Below are 22,821 nucleotides of genomic sequence, written 5' to 3' on the forward strand. Positions count from 1 at the left end.
GTTTATATTCCATCCCTTTTGCAATGATAACATTCCATTGGCCTTCCCCACGACTTGTAGCTGTCGACTAGACTAGTGCTTCATCTACAAGGAGCCTTTGTTCATCACCATCCCACGGGGCATCCCCATTTAATCACTGTTTTTCATTCTTTCTAATTGCATATTTTCCACATTATCCTCCATCTACCATCGTCCATTGCCCATTCACTTTATCATCCTTTCTTCCTTTGCAGACTGATTCCCCCGCACAATTGCTTTTTATTATGAGCTACTTTGTCTCCAAACACTTGGAGACAGAGTCACATGGCATGGAAACAGGCCCTTCTGCCCAACATGCCAACCAAGATGTCCCATATTCAACTGTTACTAATGCAGATGAACATAGTTGAGGGCCCAGCACTGACGTGCAAACCTTGTCACCCAGGAAATGACATATCCTGACCCTGTTTCCACCGTGCTGATTATTACTGCTATAAGCTCTAACCTCATGTAGTCACCTCATGTGCCACTTTAATGCAGTCATGGAGAGATACAACATGGAAACAGGCCCTTTAGCTCCTTACACTAATCCTACATTAATTCTATGTTTTATTCTTCCCACATTCTCTTAAACTTCCCCCCAGTTTCTCCCACTCACCTTCACCTACACCCACAAGGACAATTTGTAGCGGCCAAATAACCTATCAACCTGCACTTTCTTGGGATGAAGGGGGAAGCCAGAACACCCGATGGAAACCCAAGCAGTCACAGGGAGAACGTGCAAACTCCACACTGACAGCCCTCAAGATGAGGATCGAACTGGAATCTCTGGCATTGTGAGGCAGTGGCTCGACCAGCTGTGCCACCTACAGAACCCTTTGCCTGAATAGCCAAAGTACCTGTCGATAACTTTGTAAGCGCTCTCTATGTGGTGACTATTTGCATACCTTGGGTAGGCAAACAACAAATTTCACTGTGACTGGTCACATGTGACAATAAAGTATTTATTCCTTCAAGCCTATTAAATATAGTGATTATATCTGATTCCACCACCTCCTCTGATAGCGAATTCACATATCAACCAATACTCTGAATTTCTCGAACTACAGGTAGCCCCGGCATTCCCTCCCTCCCCTACGCAAGTCACACTAGCTTCTTGTTTTCGCCCAACATGCAGCTAGCTATGGCCTGTTTCCTTTATCATCGTTACCTTTTTGCATGTCTTTCATTTATTGTTCTTTATTTCTCTATATCATCGTCTATATTTCTCATTTCCCTTATCCCTAACCAGTCCGAAGAAGTGTCTCGACTCGAAACATCAGCCATTCCTTCTCTCCAGAGATGCTGCTGTTATTCCAGCTTTTTATGTATATCTCCGGTTTAAACCTGCTCTATCGTGACTTGTATTTTAATATTTTTATGCAGTTGTTAAGTGCAGTAAACCTTTCATTCATACAGAAGTAATGAGCCACAGTTTGCATTGGGTATTCCAGTTTTTTTAAACCAACATCTGCAGTTCCTTCCTACACACTGTATAATATCTTCCCCCTCTGATTCCCCTTTAAAACTCTTTCCTCTCACCTTGTCTCGAACACCCTCTATATTCCTCGAGTTATTTTTTGTTAGGGTTCAGCACCAAATTGTTCCACTTTGATTACAAGTTCCCATTTCTGGCTCCAGAATTCCTGCCTCACACTGCAGTGCGATGGTCTGAGTGGGGAACCAAGGCTGCAGCCTGGACTCAGCACCGGGCCTGCAGTTTCCACGCTGCAGATTCCCACTCCCTCGGGTTTGACTGCACTGGGTCCTAGTGCAAGTCCCCCTAACCCTGGTAACCTCAGTGGCTGTTCCACTGGGTCTTCCCCATCCCCCTCAAACTATGTGACCCCTGCTCTTCCCCACCCACACCACGGTCTTCATGCCCTCCCTCCCTGACCACCCACCACCGCAAGAGATGCTACACTTGTCGCTTTACCTCCCCCCTCAACTCCATTCAAGGACCCAAGCAGTCGTTCCAGGTGCGACAGAGATTTGCCTGCATCTCCTCCAACCTCATCTATTGCATCCGCTGCTCTAGATGTCAGCTGATCTACATCGGTGAGCCAAGCATAGGCTTGGCGATCGTTTCGCCAAACACCTCCGCTCCGTCCGTATTAACCAACCTGATCTCCCGGTGGCTCAGCACTTCAACTCCCCATTCCGAATCCAACCTCTCTCTCCTGGGCCTCGTCCATGGCCAGAGTGAGGACCACCGGAAATTGGAGGAGCAGCACCTCATATTCCGCTTGGGCAGTCTGCACCCTAGCGGCATAAACATTGAATTCGCCAATTTCCGGTAGCCCTTGCTGTCTCCTCCACTTCTCAGCTCTCTCTCAGCCCCCTTCCTTTTTCCTTTCTTACCCCCTCCCTACATCAGTCTGAAGAAGGGTTTTGGGCCGAAATGTTGCCTATTTCTTTCGCTCCATAGCTGCTGCTGCACCCGCTGAGTTTCTCCAGCACTTTTGTCTACCTTTGATTTTCCAGCATCTGCAGTTCCTTCTTAAACACCAAGAGTGAGATGTTCCATTTACTGATACTTGACTACTTACAAACTCACCGTAGCTAAAAGCTGCAGCCGCCTCTCCTGATAACCATCCAGTCCACTCCGGAATATTCCAGGATATCTTCAAACTTCCTGGATCTACACATCGTAAATTTTAATAAAATCCCCAATTGGACGATGCTGGTAAACAGAAGATGAAATGTGGAACGTTACAAACAGAATTACTGTGCTTGCACCATCGATCCCAGTCACATCGTAAAGAAGTAGAAACAATCCTGAAAAACACTCAGCTCTCTCCCAGGGGAAATTTACACCAGAAAAGGCACTTACGCTCAAATAAAGCTCCTACCCACTGCGGTTCCCATGGGGCTGCAGTTCCCTCCTTCAACCTGGTGCTGATCATGCGGAAGGCAGACAAACAGCAGGCTGCACCTGTAGGTGGCACATTGGCACAGCTGGTGGACCTGCTATCTCACGATGCCCGAGACACAGGTTCGATCCTCACCTTAGGCTCTGTCTGTGTGGGGTTTGCATGTCTCCCTGTGAATGTTTGGATTTCCTCCGGATGCTCCGGTTTCCTCCCACATCCCAAAGATGTGTGGGTTTTGTAGGTTAATTGGGTCAAAGTGCCTCTATTGTGTAGGTGGGGAAATGTTGATGCGAAAATGGGATAAGATAGAACTAATGTGAATGGGTGATCGATGGTCAGCGTCAGACAATATTCTGTTGTGCTGCAGCAAGTAAGAATTTCAATGTCCCGTCCGGGACATATGACAATAAAACACTCTTGACTCTTAAGGGCAGCACAGTGGCGCAGCTGGTAGAACCGCTACCTCACAGCGGCAGAGACCCGGGTTTGATCCTGACCTCGGTTGTTGTCCATGTGGCGTTTGCATGTTCTCCCTGTGACTGTGTGGGTTCCCTCTTGGTTTCTTGGTCCTCCAAAATATTCCAAATGAAATTTAAACTGGAGGTGGTGGTGGAAGGGCTTAAGCCAGAAAGGATTATTGGGAAGAAAGAGCTACTTTAAATTTAGTTGCATCTGGTTGGGCAACTATAGTTGGGTGGAGATTATTCCATGCTTTAATTGTGTGGGGGAAGAACAAATTGCTGTACACATCTGTCTTTGTAACTGAGTCTGACCATTCCAACGCAGATCATTCTGCAATTTGATGCCAAGATACTTGGTTTGTTTGGATTCTTCAAGGGTGGTACCAAGTATATTGTAAGATGTTTCGCCTGGATTCCTCTTTCTGGTGACACGCATAGTTTCACATTTGGAAGGGTTGAACTGCATGCCCCATTGTTGTGACCACTCAACCATAGTATCGAGATCCTTTTGGAGAACATCTTCATCATCAGCTGACTTAATTGGACGGTACAGCAAACAATCATCAGCGAAAAGTCTGGGTGCTCCTGTTCCCTCCCACACCCCAAAGACATGCAGGTTGTAGATTGATTGTAAATTATCCCTCGTGTGCAAGGAATGGATGTAAAAGTGGGATAACATAGAACCAGTGTGAAGTACGATGGCCAACATGGACTCAGTGGGCTGAAGGGCTGTCTCCATCCTGTATCTCTAAACTAAACTAAATTAAACTAAACTAAACTAAATTAAAGATGGGAGGAGAGCAGGGAGCATCAGTTTCTCATTAAGTGCAATCCCTGACTAGCTCTTTCCCCACCTGCTGTAATCCTCGACCACCCAGAGCCAGGGTAGTGATTATTCCACCGTCAACTCTCTGTGCATCGAAGCAATGAAGGGGTTACACACAACTTTAGACAGTGAAACATCCATCTGTGGGTGCCTGGATAACAGGAACATTAATTATGCACCACTCTGGAGGCAGCTTCGGAAAGGAATTCCTAATGTCATTAATATCAATGCAACACTTTTGACAGCCTTCAGATTGGAGATACTGCACAGTCATTGTGATCTATTGCACTTGTCTATTGCCTTTCAATGCTTACAGTATACATAGATCACCATCATAATAGTCATGCATGATTTTGTGAGTTTGAAAAATTATCCCGTGAACCAGAAAAAACAACAGAGACCTGAAATTCTGCTCGAGCAGTTTTCAAACTTGTTTTATTATAAAGGCTGAAGGCACGAGTGGTGAAGATGTAGGGCTGCTGCCTCACAGCGGCAGAGTAGCGGGTTCGATCCTGACCTCGGGTGCTGTTTAAGCAGAGTTTGTATGTTCTGTCTATTACTGCATGGGTTCTACTCTGGTATCTCCAGTTTCCTCCCACATTCCAAAGACGTGAACATTTGTCGGTTCATTGCCCGCTGTAAATTTATGAAATTTGTCAACGTAAAGTGTAAATTGCCCCTAGTGTGTAGGATGTGAAAGTGGGATAATATGGAACTAGAGTACGGGTGACTGATTGTCGCCATGGACTCAGTGGGCCAAAGGGCCTGTTTCCATGCAGCATCATTAACATAAACTAGGGAAAATTGTTTTCCTTTTTAACTCCAATAAATGTAGAATTAGACAAGCTGCGAGCTGCACCAATTGGCAGCATAGTTTTGTAGCTGGAAGAGCTGCTGCCTCACAGCACCAGAGACCAGGCTTCAAATCCTGAGCTCAGAGGCTGTTTGTGTGGAGTTTGCACGTTTTCCCTATAATCGTGAGGGTATCCTCCAGGTGCTCTGGTTGACTTTCTGACACAGAGGATACCAGGAAGTTGCACATCGGCCTCAATAGTCAACTCAGCACCCAGAGAAACTGGAGAAACATGTCACACCCGATCCCGAGACACTGCCCGAGAAGATGGTAAAGAAGAAGGAAGTATTTTGGTTCATTACCGAACTAAAGACTGCAGATTTGCACTTTAGTCTGTTTGAACAGTTTTGACTATTTTACTGTTCTTTTTACAATCCATGTTCTCGGGGTATCTAAATCTAAATTTTATTAGTTATTTATGTTATGACATCGGATGGAAGCTGCATACCAAATCTCGTTGCGTTTATGTGCAATGACAATAAAATATATTATTATTATTATATTATTATTATTATTATATTATTATTATTATGTGGAAAATCTGAAACAAAATCAGAAAATGCTGGAATCCCAAAGATGTCCTTTAATGTGTAGGGAGTGGATGGGAAATTGGGATAACATAGAATATAGATTTGTGGCAGTTTTTAATTTTGGGCTTTATTTTGTCCATGGATTTTGTTGAATGATCAATATAAAATCCAGAATATTCCACAGGTACGGTGAAAAGCATTTGCTGCGTGCTACACAGCCAGCGGGAAGACAATACGTGGTTACAATCGAGCGGTTGAAACAGTTCCCAACTTGTTCCCACGCAGGAGAGTCAAACACAGTTCACGACCGGCACAGACTCACCTTAATAACGGCACAGTGTGAAGGGGCAGCTCACCCATACACACCAGGTCAACACCAATACCTGCACGGCAGAGATAACAGCTGTGAGCAAAAAGGATCAGCTGTCAAAAGGGTAAATACCAAATATTCTTCATTACTCAACTCCCTGAAACAGTCTGCTGCCTAACCCACTGAGTTCCTCAGCAGTTTGTTTCTCAATCTTGCTTCTAGATTCTGCCTGAGGAAGCAGTGCCTGAGAATCCTGTGCGTCTCAGTGAGATTCTCTCCCACGCTTCTAAACTTCAGAACAGGCCGGTCACCCTGAACTCCTGTCAAAGGTTTAGCGATCAATCCAGCCCTTGGATTATGGGGATTTGACCTCTGACTGTGCAGTAGAACTACAACGGGATCTGGGGGTCCTTGTTCATCAGTCAATGAAAGTAAACATGGGACCTCTGACTTGACCCCCCAGATCCCGTTGTACTCCCCCTTTTCGCAACTTGACACCATTTAGATAATAATCTGCCTTTCTGTTTTTGCCACCAAAGTGGATAACCTCACATTTATCCACATTAAACTGCATCTGCCGCCCACTCCCCCAACCTGTCCAAGTCACCCTGCATTCTCATAGCATCCTCCTCACAGTTCACACTGCCACCCAGCTTTGTGTCATCTGCAAATTTGCTAATTTTACTTTGAATCCCTTCATATAAATCTGCATATAAATACAAGTCCACGCTGCCCATCAGGCACCCATAGACGGCAACTTTACGCTAACCCCATCTTATTCTCCTCACATTCCCACCAACCTCCAACACACTCTGTCACTCACCCACGCATTAAGAATATTTCACAGCAGCCAATTAACCACCAACTTTGTGATGCTGGAGGAAACCAGAGCACCCGGAGGAAACCCACGCAGTTAGCACCACCGGATAGCATCGGAAGGCAGGATCGAATGTGAGTTGCCGGTGCTGTGAGGCAGCGGCACTAGAAGTTGTACCATTGGGCCACCCTCGTATAACAAACTTTTATTCCCTAATAAAGAAAAAGCCATTAAAGGCAGTGAAAAATAATGTGAAGACACAGACTTTTCCTGAAGAAAGATCCTTTACCTGACCCATAATTAGAGCAACATTGATTATAGAATTAGACTTTACACTGGACCAGTAATTTATAGAACTAAGAGCAATTTAACTTTGCACTTGAGTCAGTGATGGATTTTTCTGTAGCTTATGTCCAAAACGGCAATAAATTATAAGCAGCAGACAATTAGTGTGGGCTCCTGGGCTAAACAAGTTGAACAGAGTCCATTAGGAAGAGCATACCTCGTTTGGAAAAGGACAGAGTTAAATAGGAGTTGATTAGTTTAGTTTGGTTTAGCGATGCAGTGCGGAGACCGGCCCTTCGGCCCACCGTGTCCGCGCCGACCAGCGATTCCCGCATATTAACACTATCCCCACACACACACACAGGGACAATTTTTACATTTACCAAACCAATTAACCTACAAACCTGTACATCTTTGTAGTGTGGGAGAAAACCGAAGATCTCGGAGAAAACCCACGCAGATTCACGGGGAGAACGTACAAACTCCGTACAGACAGCAGCCGTAGTCGGGATCGAACCCGGATCTCCGGCGCTGCATTCGCTGTGGTAGTAACTCTACCGCTGCGCCACCGTGACTCCAAACGGTGTTCTAAACTGGGGTAAGGCCAATTTCACTGGACGGTGGAAAGGTTCACCAGTAGTGGACCAGAGCCGCTCCTCGATGGTGAACCAGTCTCAAAGCACCAGGGGACATTCAGGAAGCTTCGGGGCAAGATGTCCACAAAGGAAAAGAGAGGGATTGCCAATGTTCATGTTCATAACCTCAAGGACCAGAATTAGCCTATTTGGCCCATCAAGTGTACTCCCCCATTCAATCATGGCTGATCTATCTTTCCCTCTCAACACCATTCTCTTACCCCCGCCCCATAACCTGACACCAGTACTGATCACGATTCTCCGCCTTAAAAATACCCAATGACTGTCTCCACCCGCTGTCTGTGGTAATGAAGTCCACAGATTATCCACCCTCTGACTATAGAAATTCCTCCTCATCTCCTTTCTAAGGTGCATCCTTTTATTCTGAGGCTTTGGGCTCTGGTCCTAGACTCCCCCACTAGTGGAAACATCCTCTCCACATTCACTCTATCCAGGCCCCCATTATATACATATATTGTATAGCCCCCAGCTGACAAGGTGGAGAGAGAGAGAAAGATCAAGCTAGAAGGGAAAGATTTGTATGAGATACTGAGATGTCAGACACACAGCGGCAAGCAGATGTGAGGATGAAAGTGGAGGGGAAGGTAGGAGAAGCAGAGGGTGTTTGAATGCATAATGAGCAAGGGGAGAACTGAAGAAAACTAGGCACCAGAGAGATCCATGTGGAGGCTGAGAATGTGAGTGATTATTTTGGAGTTGTCTTCATAAACATGCTAATGATGTAGAGAAAATTTTCAGAGATACAATAAGAGAGTTTTGCAGTCGAGCAAGCTAGCCACTTGCACCAGCAGTGCAACACAGCAGCTCCCTCCCACATTAGTTAGAGGCAAGCAAGCCCATCCTGCACTGCCATTAAATGCCCCAGTCCCAGGGATGATTCGTGAGGTTTAGTTTAGAGATACAGCGCGGAAAACATACCCTTCGGCCCGGGTACAGGTTTGTAGGTTAGTTGGCTTGGTATAATTGTAAATTGTCTCTAGTGTGTGTGGGATAACGTTAGTGTGTGGGGATCGCTGGTCGGCGTGGACTCGATGTTTCCGCCCTGTATCTCTAAACTAAACTAAACTAAACAAATAAAGTGAAAAATGCTAAGAATGAATAGGTAATAAAACTGGTAGGGATTACGGTCAAATGTGCCCTGGGGACCAATTGTGAGTATCAAGGTATTTGACAGTGAAATGAAAAGCAACGAGACGGGATAAAGCAAAGCTAGTGCTGGTTCCCCCAGTATGGGTTACCACTGATGCAGTTAATTGCTTAAAATGAATCAGTATAATAAAAAGGCCCAGCACCATGCATGGTTCAGTCTGATAGATACTGTGAAACCATCCGTGAGATGGGACAAAGCATTGTTGGCTCTGGACTGATAGGGTTAATGGGTTGGATTCCGGGCACTCATCTATCAATTCCAGTAACTTCCCAGTGCTTGGCTTTGTGCACAGATGTGAACACTGGGCGTGCTGGTGATTTAAACCATGAGACGGGGTAGCTGCAATGGAATGCGTTCAGTCGAGAGGGCAGGCATACCTGTGTCAGGTGCTGAGGATGCCCCACTGGTGTAAACTGCAGGAGGTCTTCCAAAACAGTGGTGGAGTTGCTGCCTCACAGCGCCAGAGACGCATTAAGTTTTCGGTGAATGCATATCTACTTTCCCTGCCTGTAACTTTGTAGGAAGTAATGAAAGAGCCATCGGTGCAGACGCCAACTGTGGGTCCTGAGTGCGATCAGCTGTTTTTCTCCTCAGTGCCGTGCATCTGAATCACCAGAATGTGACCTGAGTCTCATTGTCAGCACAGATGGCTTCGTAGGCAGTGTGAGGTTTATTTATGGAGGGGGAACCGATTTAGTGCAGGAACAGACCGTCTGGGATGTGCGTGAGAGAGTGGCAGATCAACCTACTAATAATTGTGTCAGGAAATGCTGGGGACACTCAGCAGGCCAGGCAGCATCTGAGAGAGAAACACAGTTAACATTTCACATCAATAATCATCAGCCTGACATAGCTGTTACCCAGTGGTATGAATATTGATTTCTCTAACTTTGTAACCCTTGCTTTCCCTCTTTCTCTGTCCCTCCCCATCCTAGTTTCACTGTCCTCCTGATTAGTTTTACTCTTTGTATGCCACGTTGTCACCTTCTCCTCAGTCAACAATGAACCACTCTACATTTCCTTGAACATCATCTGCTTTGATCAGCCATATTCACACCTTACCCTTCCATATCTCTAGTTTCCCTCTCCCCTGACTCTCAGTATGAAGAATGATCTAGAACCCGAAATGTCACCCATTCCTTCTCTCCAGACATGCTGCCTGTCCTGCTGAGTTAACCCAGCATTTTGTGTCTATCTTCGTTGTAAACCAGTTTCTTCCTGCACAAGCTTTTTAACAAGCAGTTTGACAAGTGCACAAATACTTTAAGTTCACTTGCATGGTATTTGGACATGGGTCTGCCTCTGCTTCACTAACTGTTAGAGGTTCTGTTTATTTAGGATAGGACTGACCGCAGTTTCATTTGATGGATTCTGGTCCACTCTCTCTGTAATGTCTTGGCTATTAGAGAGAAAGGGCAGGCCTCTAAAATCTTGTATAAAACCATGAGAGGAAGAGATCGGGTAGATGAACAGAGTCTCTTGGTCAGAGCAGGTGAATCAAGGGCCAGAGGGCATAGGTTTAAGGTGAAGGGGAAACAATTTAATAGGAATCTGAGGAGTAACTTTTTCACACAGGGTGGTGGGTGTATGGAACAAGCTGCTAGAGGAGGTAGTTGAGGCAGGGACTACCCCGACGTTTAAGAAACAGTTAGACAGGTACATGGATAGGACAGATATGGACCAAATGTGGGCAGGTGGGGCTAGTATGTTGGCCGATGTGGGCAAGTTGGGCCGAACGGCCTGTTTCCACACTGTATCACTCTATGAATGGCAAGAAATAGGTGGATCCAGCTGAGGAGGGGTTGATTAGCACCCCGAGCTAAAACATCAATTTCATTCATAATTATATTCATTTAACTTCATCCAAATCCATAGGGAGAACATGTTTCATGTGGGAATGTTGGGACAGTGGCTACAGTCTAGGAAGGTGATGTCTACTAGGCCCGGTGGCTCTGCCACCTGCACGAGTATCATTGACACCAGCAGGGAGCTGATTAATGTTTTTTGCAGGGGAGATGTATAATGTTATTTTTTGCAAACAGGTGATGATATTGACCCCTTGCTCAGTCAGGTCAGGCACTTAATAAAAGAGGAAACCACTGATGGAACAAAATGATCCCTCGAGCGTCTACAACTGCTTTCTACCCGGCTCCAACTGCCCCTTGCTGGCTCGATGCGCTGAATGTGTCAATATGTTGTATATTATTACATTAATCATATTGATTTCTATGAATTCATTTATAATCACATATATCAGTATATTATACAATATCAACTCAATGTGTTGAGCCAAAGGGCCTGATTCTATGCTGTATTATTCAATGATTGTATTTTCATTGATTAACTGTCCATTTCCCTCCACAGATGGTGCCCGACCCGCTGAGTTTCTCCAGCAATTCTTTTGCTCACGGTTCTAGCATCCGCATTCTTGTGTCAGTTCGACCCTGACCTCAGGTGCTGTCCATGTGGAGTTTGCACGTTCTCCCTGTGACCATATCTGTTTCCTGCAGGTGCTCTGGTTTCCTTCCACATCCCAAAGACGTGCGGGTTGGCCATTAATTGCCCCTGATGTGTGGGTGAGTGGAAGAATCTGGGGAGAGTTGATGAGTGCACAGAGAGTGGTGAATCTCTGGAACTCTCTGCCACAGAGGGTAGTTGAGGCCAGTTCATTGGCTATATTTAAGAGGGAGTTAGATGTGGCCCTTGTAGCTAAAGGGATCAGGAGGTATGGAGAGAAGGCAGGTACGGGATACTGAGTTGGATGATCAGCCATGATCATATTGAATGGCGGTGCAGGCTCGAAGGGCCGAATGGCCTACTCCTGCACCTAATTTCTATGTTTCTATGTCTATGTTTCTATGAGAATGTTGGGAGAATAAAATGGCATTGGTGAATGATCGGTTGGCATGGACCAAGGCCGTTTGATTTCCATGACTCAAAGACCCTGCTTTGGACCAGCATAACACGAGGTTCAGGCGAGGATGATTTAGTTTAGTTTAGCTTAGAGATACAGCACGGAAACAAGCCCTTCAGCCCACCGAGTCCGCACTTACCAGCGATCCCCGCACATTAACACTATCCTACATACTACGATACACACACACAATTTACAATTGTACCAAGCCAATTAACCTACAGACATGAGGTCAAATGTAAGCCTTGGTCTTACTGAGCGGTGGAGCAGATGTCAGGGACAGATGGTCAACCCTGCTTGTGTTCTTATGTATCTCTGCTTATATCTGGACAATATCCGGACAATGTGAATGGAGTTTTTCCGAGAGTAAGTATGGGCTACGCTAGTGTTTGGTGAAGAGGTCGGTCAGCATGGAAATGGTGGAGATTGGAAGTGGTTCCTCTTGACGCTGGAATTGGTTGTTGTGGAACGGTTCAGTGATGGGAGAATGAACAGAGGAGGGGACTAATTGGAAAGCTCCAGCAAAGGTATAAACAGAGATGAAGGGCCGAACAGCCTTCCCCCAGCCTGCATCAGTTGATGATTCTCTGAAAGATGTAATGTTACAACCATAATAAATTAAAGACAAGCTTGAAGAAGCTTAAGGGAGAGCTTAACCAACATGGCAGTCAGCCAAGCAATTATAGCAACCACTGTGTGGATTATGTACCAATGAAAATATGCTGGTTTTGTTGATCTTGGGCTTGGCTGACAGCTGAAATGATTACAGAGCGCTCACATTTGGTTAAATGAACGGTACCTGGAGCTTACACATCAAGCGGAGTTTGCGATTTCAGGGCGAGCGTTGTAAATTTCTATCAGCGTGCATGGCCATGGTTATTTTATTGACCGCACCTCTTGTGAAGCTACAGAGACCACGGGCTGACTGAACGCAGCTGGTGTGAGTTCCCTTAAAATCAAAAGATGAATAATCTGCCTGGTAAATCCACAAATCTCACAATTTATTATGGTCCAGGGATGAGAGTAATTCCTCAGGAAGGACTAAAATATGACAATTTTGTGAAAATTGTAGATTCCGTTCTATTAGTTTATTCCCGCTGTGTTTTGTCCTGGGCCACTCATGCTCACTCTCACAGTATTCCCACCTCTGGTTCCTTCATCTGTCACTCTCTCCCTCTCCCACACACACACACGCGCGCATTCATACACACACACGTACACACGCACACACAAACAAACACACACACCAGACTAACTCTTTTCTGGCTAGCCAGCTCTAAAAAGACAGACTGTGTAGATGGAGATTCTGCAGAAACATTAGAGGCAGTTTGAGGAGGGAATGCATGGAGCATTCAGTTTTGTTTAAAGTACAACCTGGAGACAGGCCCTTCAGCCCATCAATTATATGTCCACCATCGATCATCTGTTCACACACGTTCTATGTTTTTCCACTTTAAATCCACGCCCTGCACACTGGGGACAATTTGGAGCAGCCAATTAACCTTTGCACTCACCTGCCTTTGGGATGTGGGGGGGGGGATACCAGAGCACCTGGAGGAAAGCTGTGCAGTCACTGGGAGAACATGCAAACTCCACATGGACAGCAACCCGAGGTCAGAATGGAACACGGGTACCTGCGGTGTGAGGCAGTAGCTCGGCCTGCTGTGCCACTGTGCTGCCCAGATATTGTGATGTGGGGGCAAGGGGCAGAGAGTGGGGGAAGCGAAGGTGTAGGCCTCATTGGCGGAGGTGAGAGGGGTGAAGCAGCCCCCGGCCACTGCCTGCCGAGCAGTGGGCTGCTAAGCCCCTGCTCCTTGTTGAAGAACGTTGGCCAGGGGAATGGAACAGGGATGGGGTACCTGCGGGTGTGAGGCAGTAGCTCGGCCTGGGGTGGTGGGGGCAGTGGAGGTGTGACGGCTGGTTCCTGGCAGCAGTGGCAAAATGTTCATGAAAATACGAAGACAACCCACCTGGTGGTAGCTGCAGGAACTTCCAGGTACAAACATGCCCACTGACTTTCACAAACCACTGCTCCTTCTACTATTATAACGTCCACAATTTTGCCACGTTGATGAAGTTTATTCTGCATTTCGTCTCAGGCTTCTCCTTCGGATTCATGCATGGCTCCCTGGATGGGATGCTGAGGTACCTAGACCCCAATAACTAAACATCAGAAACTCAGGCAGGATTATTGCCATGAAAGGGTGATAAACTAATGGAATTGGTAAATGGTCTAAAGTGGGAAAATATGAAAAACTAACAGGAGAATAAACGAGTTACACAACTCCCCTCCACCCCTTTTATTCCCCCCCTCCCCTCTCTTCCCAATGCCTCAGCCAGATGAGCACCCATTTCTCCCACTATTCTTTCCCCGTCTGCTTCCACCTGCATCCCTTCCTCTGGCTTCATATTTCACTCCTCTTCTCTCCTTGGTTTACAGCTTTTTCTCTTCTTTTCATCTCTGGCCGTTGTCCACCCATCAGCAAATCCAACCCCCCCCCCCCCCACACCCTCATCCACCTATCTCTCGCCAGGCTTTCTTCTCTTTTCCAGCCTTCTGCCCCCTACTACAGTTGGTCTGAAGAAGGGTCCCAACCCGAAAGGTTGCCTATCCATTTCTTCCAGAGAAGCCGAGTTATTCCAGCACTCTGTGTTATTTTTTAGATCGGCACCTGCGGTTTCTTGTGTATAATAAATAGGATTATTAGGTTTAGAAATGCAGCAACAGGTGGGATGAACAAGGAAACTCAGCCTGAAAAATTAAATAGTGTAACGAGCAATGGAATATGGAATTAGACTAATCTAGGGGAAGAAAGGGAGAGCAAATGCCCTGATTTAGAGCCATAGTCATACAGAGTGGAAACAGGCACTTCGGCCCAACTTGCCCGCATCTACCAACATGTCCCATCTACACGGGTCCCACCTGTCTGCATTTGGACCTTATCCCTCCAAACCTGTCCTATCCAAGTACCTGCATAAATGTTCCTTAAACGGTGCGTCAACCCCCTCCTCGTGCACGTGTTCCATACACCCACCATACTTTGTTACCCCTCGGATTCCCCCTTCACCTTAAACTGGTGTGACTTGAAATGTTCTAATAATCTAAATGGTGCTAAATGGTCTGGGTTACATTAGCAAAGGTGGACAAGTAAAAACCTGCCACTGTCCTTTCTCTATGATTCACAGATATAATCATACATTAGCCTTCAATGACTATGTAGCCTTATAATAACCACAGGCCACTTCTTCCTGCTTTGTTTGTTACCAGTAATTTTACTTAAGTTTTAGTTTAGTTGAGAGGTATAACGTGGAAACAGGCCCTTCGGTCTTCAGTGTCCACACCGGCCAGCGATCCCCGCACATTAACACTGCCCTACACACACTAGGGACAATTGTTTTTTACACCAAGCTAATTCACCTACAAATCAGGGGTCATTGGAGTGTGGGGGGGGAAACCAAAGATCTCGGAGAAAACCCGCGCAGGTCACGGGGAGAATGTACAAACTCCCTACAGAGAAGCACCCGTGGTCAGATTCAAACCCGAGTCTCTGGCGCTGTAAGGCAGTAGCTTTGTTGCGGAGTCACTGTACCGCCTATCCCATTTCTATTCAGTTATTTTGTCGTTTTTTATCCAGGAAGTGTGTAGTCAAAAGGCCAAACATGGCAGGTAATCCATCATCCCACAGCAACCTCTTGCCCATACATCTCCACCGTCTGACTCGTTCCATAACTGATAGGAGCAGAATTAGGCCATTCGGCCCATCAAGTCTACTCCTCCATTCAATCATGGCTGATCTATCTCTCCATCCTAACCCCATTCTCCTGCCGTCTCCCCATAACCCCCGACACCCATACTAATCAAGAATCCATCTATCTGCTTTAAAAATACCCATTGACTTGGCCTCCACAGCCTTCTGTGACAAAGAATTCCACAGATTCACCACCCACTGACTAAAGGAAATCCTTCTCTTCTCCTTCCTAATGGAAGGTCCTTTAATTCTGAGGCAATGACCTCTCGTCCTAGACTTTCCCAGTAGTGGAAATATCTTCTCCACATCCACTCTATCCAAGAGTCTCACTGTTCGATTTCATGTAGCCAGGCTTGGCCACCCTGACAGATGGTAGCTGTGAATTGCATTGGCTCTCTCCCCGTCAAGATTGGTAGCACAGTGCCTCAATTAGCATGCAATTCATCCAAAAGCTGGATGCCAAGAAGCACGTCTGAATTTCAACATAGTTTAATTAAACAACCTGACGCAAAGGACCAGTGGCAGTAATGGTGACTCTGAACGCATGAGATGGCTTCCTTCGGGGAAGGAAGGCCACCGAGCTGTAAGGAAGGCTCTTGAGCTGTAATAGATGGCAATGAGTCAAAACTGACTACTCAGCATTAGAATTGGCATGGGTTCAGATATAAGTAAAGGCTCCCGGACTGGTGGATTCTGCATTATCTACAACACTCATGAAATTGTACCTACATTGGGAGAAAGGTTAATTGAATTTGGTTCTTCACTTTGTTCAAGACCTCCTAGAAAAGAGCTGTGCAGTTGCTAGAGCTGCTTCCTTATAGCTCCAGCAACCCGGGTTCAATCTTGACTTCCAGAGCTGTCTGTGTGGAGTTTGGACATTCTCCCTGTGACTTACCTTCAGGTGCTCTGGTCCTCCCACACCGGAAAGACATGCGGGTTGTCAAATTAATTGACCATTACAAATATTAGATTAACTACCAGTATATAAGACAATACACTGAGATAGTATACAAAAGTCGCCAGGTTTTGGCACCCTTGTCAAGTCCAAGTTGTTGTAAGTACAAAGTTCTTAACCTGGCCATGAAGGCCTGTTGTCCTGGTGGCATTGCAGGGTCGGCCTGGCCAAGCTGTTGGTGTCGTCCCCGACTCCGTGACGCTGCAGGTTGCGTCTGGTTCGCATGATCGATCTCTTTGGAGTGGAGCCCGATCCAGTTGGGCCTCCAGCGGCCCACTCCGGCGTTGCCTCGACCTGGATCTGCACATCGGCCAGCGTACCATCGTCCCTCGCCTCACCCGGCCACCGTTCAGTCTCTGTGTCCCGGGGGCGCCTTCCGCAGCTGACCTCGTAACATCCAGAGCGCTTTGAGGCCGTGGGAGGTAAGACCCCGGTTCCATATACCGACCCTTGGTTTCCTTGCATTTGCCGCTGCCGCCATCTTGAATCTCTTCACCCTGCTCTCTGGCCCTCGGGGGCAAGCAGGGCAGGGCTTGGTAGTTTGCCCCCTGCGGACGGGTTTCCCAGCTCCGCCGTGGATGAGCAAGACCCAGGGCTGGGGGAAAGGCACGGCATCACGATCTCTATTGTATTTTCAGTTCCTTGACACGTATAGATGTTCAGTTTAGTTTAGTATAGAGAGTATAGGGTATATAGATACAGCACTGAAACAGGCCCTTCGGCCCAACAAGTCTGCACCGACCAACGATCCCCGCACATGAACACTACTCTACACACACTAGGAACAATTTTACATTTTATACATTTATACCAAGCCATTTAACCTACAAACCTGTACGTCTTTGGAATGTGGGTGGATACCAAAGATCTCTGAGAAAATCTATCAGGTCATGGGGAGAACGTACAAACTCCGTACAGACAAGCACACATAGTCAGAAACGAACCCGGGACTCTGGTGCTGTAAGGCAGCAGCTCTACCGCTGCGCCATCGTGCCTCCCTGTGGGTTTGTGTTACAAATAATCTCAATACAGATGGTGTTTTGGGAACCGATAACCCTGCTGTAATACAGGGTTTGTGTTTATAGAGTTGGCTACTGTCGTCACTAGATCAGCAATCTGTGGTCCAAAAACATTTCAAATCCATTCATGGAAATTCAGAAACCCAAAGTCAATGAGATCAATTAGGGACATAAACATTGCTAATTTCAGTGCTGATCCAAAAGCAACAGATTGTTGTAAAAACCCAACTGGTTCATGAATAAGGTTGACGGGAGGCCTGCTGCTGTCGTTAACTGGTCAAACATGGCAGCAAGCAACCGGCATAATCAAGGACCATTTTCACTCTGGTTATTCATTCTTCTCCCCATGTGTACGGCGTGATTGTACTCAGGTATAGTATGATTTTACTGGATTCACCCAGGTCAATTTTGATGGCCAGGTATTATTTCTCTTACTATAAGCAGCTGACGATGATGGCAGCTTTGTCTTTTTTGTTATTTTTAGTGTGTTTTTAAAAGTTTGTGTTAATGTTCTCCGTTGTGTTTTGTGTGGGGGGGTGGGGGGGGGGGGGGGGGGGGGGGGTCGAGGAACCTTTCTTCGCAATCTCTTACCTTGCCGGAGATGCAATTGTTTTTCGGATCGTATCCTCAGTTGCTCTGCGGCCTAACATCATGGAGCTGGCGGCCTTGCTCGAGACTGACTTTGAGCCCACTTTGGGCCATCGGAGCCTGCGATCCCTTGCCTGGGATCGACGCTCCAACCGCGGCCTGCGGATTTCACCATCAAGGAGCTCGCAGTCTCGGGTAGAGACTAATGTTAGGATATTAAGATGTATTTCCCTTTTCTTCTGCTTTGCTTGGGATCACCTAAATCCAAGACCTCCTGGCACAGGAAACTTTGTGCTAACTTGGGGGCTGTATTTGACTGGTTCAATAACTTTCGCTGTGTAGGTAAGTTAATGCCACAGAAGCTTTTAGTTTTGATGTTGCAAATCAGTAAATTATCAATTTGCCATAAATGTAGCTGGTCAGTAAGTAAACTTTATAAATAAAATCCACACAAATTTCAACCAATTTGATTGAAGCAATAATAACTTAATTAAGAAAATTACACATATTAATCCTGTGATATTTGCAGTTTATTTCCTCTCAACAAACTGTGCCCGACCTACTGAAAGCCGAATAACTGCACAGAACATAGTTATACTGTAGTCACTGCTTATTACAGAGTGCACAGATCCCTGACAAGAGAAGGAGAACATGACATAGGCACAAAGGGACATGGAAGTAAAGATAAATCAAGAAGAATGAGCAGAATAAGAAGAATTATGAGAGCTTAATTTTAAAGTGTAATTATTGAATATTAATACGGTTGATATTTGACAATTGAATCAATCATGGCAATTGAATCAATCTGGATTTGGCAATTGAATCAGTTTGGCAATCTGGAATCAACTACAAAATCAAGCTGGCAACTACTGATTGTCAAAATTCGAAATGGCAACAAGATTATGGATTCCCACAACCTTCACCCTTCCAGACGTGTTGAAACAAACTTGCAGGCACCATGACAGAGCAGCAGGGAGGTGAGAAGGCAAGTGGGGTGGATCCAGGGCAAGAGGTGAAACAAACAAATCAGGATGTACAAATGTGAACCAATTGGCAATACAAGGTGTAAATCGTAATCCATGGAGGGAATGAGAGTTGTGGGGCTTTGGAGACGTTTGGTGCGTTTGTGTGCTGTAACCCAGCTAGGGTTTCCAGGTGATGACTTCGATGGCGATCCTGATGGCCTTTCTGACGGCCTCACTGGGGTCCTGGGCCTTGCTCTCAAAGAGCGGCAGGTGGTCCAGGAGCGCTCTTCTTCCTGCAGGAGCTTCTGACATGGTGGTGATTGTTTTAATGGCATTCAGTCGCACCTTGCTGACTGGATCATTCACCAGGATGAGTAAGGGTGGGATGATGTCAGCCTCCAGTGCTTTGTATTTTCCTGATAAGACACAACACAATCCCCGTTACAGGTGCTCATGCCCTCTGTGTGTGTGACACACAGGCTCTGGTTTATTGCCGGCCAAACTGAACCGACCACACCAAAGCCAATCACCGATAAACACCTCAGAACACCCAAGGGCATCTCGGTGGCACTGCATTAGATACCCGGTAGAGTTGCTGCCTTACAGCACCAGAGACCCGGGTTTGATCCTGACTACCGGTGCTGTCTGTACTTTCTCCCCATGACCTGCATGGGTTTTCTCCGGGTGCTCCGGTTTCCTCCCATACTCCAAAGACGGAGAGGTTTGTAGATTCATTGGCTTTAGTAAAAATAGTAAATTGTCCCTAGTGTGTACGATATTTCTAGTGTATGGCGATCTCTTGTCCCCGTGGACTCGGTGGACTGAAGGTCCTGTTTCCACACTGTATCTCTAAACTCTAATCTAAGTTAGATAACTGGCCCTTTGATTTGCCCTTGTCAGTGGTTTATTTTGGTGTTAGAAGTACAAAAAGTGTCCACCATTGTGTGATCAACCGGCAGTGGAAAGTACACTCCCTCTTGTTTGATACCGCAGGAATTTCCAAAACCATCCTGTTGCACCACTTTCTCATCTATAGAAGGACCTTTATCTCATCAATACCATCCTCCAGGAATTCCTCAGAAAGGCCTTTAAATCCAGATGGAATTACAAACCATTCTGTGGATTTGGTCCACACGCAGAGACCAGCTTTGACCTCCATCCTTGCACATCAACCCACCTTGTGTCACGAGTGATTTCACATCAAAGTTTCCAGATACAGGAAGTACAATATGTTCCCTGCTGCAGGTTTGAGTGTAATCAATAGATATTTGGTTGGGAACGGGTTCAAAGGTAGGGGGTCAAGAATGGGTCGACGGGTTGAAGTACGATTTAAATAAATGGCAGAATAAACTCAAGGGCAGAATGATTGACTGGTATTTTCACGTTGCAAAGTTCACAGCGCAAAGGAGCTCATAATGTCAGGGCCATCTTTGCTGTCCTTTTCCTGCATTCTAATGATTTAAGAGGGGACGCCATTGAGAGAAATCACAGAATGAAGACAATCTGAGACACGAGACCCTATTTAAACACTCTTGGCTGACTACCTCTGTCCCTGGGAGAGTGTTGATGAGCCTGAAGATTGATTGACCTAGTTGTTGCCAGGCTTAAAGGTATTTCCACAGGCCTGGCGGGAAACAGTGGGAGGGGAAAGATCCAGTTGTCTGTGGTCCATTGTGATGTACACATTTGTAGGTTAAATTGCCTTCTTTAAATGTAAATTGTTCCTAGTGTTTAGGTTAGTGCTAGTGTGCGCTGGTCGGCACGGGCTCGGTGGGCCGAAGGGCCTGTTTCCGCACTGTATCTCTAAAGTCTACTCTAGGACATTATTTTAGCTTTAAGTGCCCACCGATATCCGCCCTGTGCTCTCTGTAATGAAGTGATTGTGGCTGGGTGAATGACTCGCAATTGAATCCGAGTTGAATACATCGCCTGTAGAAGGGAGACAGTGGACATTACCACAAGATGCTCAAATTAAAAGAAATTCAGACAGATCGGAAAATGATCTGATGAGATGGTTCTGTGGGAAAGTAAGTTCTACTTGGGTCTGGGTGGCTGTTCTTCAAGTGGCACGGATCTGTGGAGCTAAATAGCTTCCTGTGATTTTTCTATTCTTCATGGTATCAGTGGACTGAACTCCAATGACATTGAAGGATTCACTGCATATCCTGGACCTGTGTTAGAACCCTCGCTGGTTCACCCCTTCAACATAGAGCTCATGCACCAACATGCAAAAAAAAGGGCAGAAGGAAGTCAGCGAGTTCCAACAATCCTTTCCCTTTCGGCCCATCTAGTCTCTGCTGGCTCACGGAGTAATCCCATTCCCCTGCTAATTTTCCCTGTAGCCTATTCTACCACTCACCTTCACACGAGGGCAATTTACAACGGCCAATCATCCTACCGATCCACATGTCTTTGGGATGGGGGAGGACACCGGAGCACCCGGTGGTTACAGATAGAACAGGCAAACTCCACATGGACAGCAACTGTAGTCAGCATTGTACGCAGGTTACTGGAGCTGTGAGGTTGCGGTTACTTTAGCTGCACCACCGTGGCGCATATTTGCATTGAAGCTATCTTCGAGTGCCGTTGTATTCAGGTGAAAGGGTGGTTGTTATGGGACAGACTCGAATCACTCGGCTCCTTTGGGCTGCAGTAAGGAGAGCATTTTTTCAATGAGTGCTTAGCGACCAATGTAATGAAGAGTACAGATGGATGAGACTATCCTGGTAATGAGCTGCACCAGGACACTTACGCGCATTCTGGTCTATACCAAAGGCACAAGGATTAATGATACATTTACCACCTCTTCACAGTTTAATCCTACCCTTAGCATCAAACATCCAAGTGGTGAGTGTGAAACTGACCCCTGATTCATGCCAAATATTTCGAAGAAAATAAATCAAAAATGGAGCAGAACTAACAGAGAAAATTTACACAAGAGTTAACCACTGCTCTGGCAGAATGCATTTAAACAAAGAATCGATGGTTTCCGGGGAAGAGAGAACATACACTCTCGAAATATCATTTGAAATAATTTCAAGTGCTTCAGTAGTTGCCACTCACAGCCACATGCTAGAATACTTTAATCCTGGTTGATGCAGCATTCTTAAATATTTTATACTTTTGTTCGGTCTAGAGGGTTAATTATCATCCAAGCAACTGCATAATGAGACAAAGCTACAAATGTGCAAAGCCAGATCGATGAATCACGCCACCAACAATGTGCTGTGTGCACCCAATTTGTCAGTAATACTGCCTGTTGATGGCAGAACTGGATACCCAAGTGCAATTATAATGCTTCTACCATGCGCTCCATCAATACTACAGCTGCCACACACCACAATGAGCCCAGCGCTAGCGCACATCCATCACTTACTGCTTTGACTCCCCAAAATGGATCCTCCAGCTAATTGATCACGTCCCTGCTTGCAGTAGTTACCCTTGGGCTCTATTCAACTCCAGCCCTTGTTACCGGTCTCAGGTTTGAAACAAAGCCAGGTTATGGCAGGAGGTTACTCGAGGGAGGGAGTTCTGTGGTTAATCTGCTACTGGGGTGGGCAGACTGCCCTCGCCCACATCTAACCTCATTGGAGGTTTGCGGAGTGGTCCGCAAGGTGGACTTTGTAGATTGGCATCCAGCTGGCATCGCCCACCCTGGTCCACATCGACGCAGCCCCATTGATATTTGTCGATTTCAGTGGAAATGAAAGCAGTAAGTCTCTTTCGTAGAGGCACCAAGCCCCATCCTGGACTCAACTCACAGTCCTTGTGGGCTTGGCACCAATGGGGGCTGTAACAGTACATCTGTACCTTGTGCCCATTCAACACCCACATTCCCAAGGCTAAGGTCTG

General features: G+C 46.2%; 2 protein-coding genes across 2 annotated transcripts in view; both read right to left on the reverse strand.

Moving 5' to 3' along the window:
- mycbp (MYC binding protein) overlaps window positions 1–22,821 on the reverse strand; it is a 217,074-nt gene that overhangs the window by 40,430 nt on the left and 153,823 nt on the right. The window lies entirely within an intron of this gene.
- The window catches only part of rsph14 (radial spoke head 14 homolog), a 275,923-nt gene continuing 271,622 nt past the window's right edge, over window positions 18,521–22,821 (reverse strand). The window contains exon 6 of the mRNA XM_055656007.1: window positions 18,521–19,385. Within this exon, the coding sequence (XP_055511982.1) occupies window positions 19,147–19,385 (239 nt within the window). The 3' untranslated portion in view covers window positions 18,521–19,146. The remainder of the gene's footprint in view (window positions 19,386–22,821) is intronic.

The sequence above is a fragment of the Leucoraja erinacea genome, chromosome 25, assembly GCF_028641065.1.
Source record: "Leucoraja erinacea ecotype New England chromosome 25, Leri_hhj_1, whole genome shotgun sequence".
Lineage (NCBI taxonomy): Eukaryota > Metazoa > Chordata > Chondrichthyes > Rajiformes > Rajidae > Leucoraja > Leucoraja erinaceus.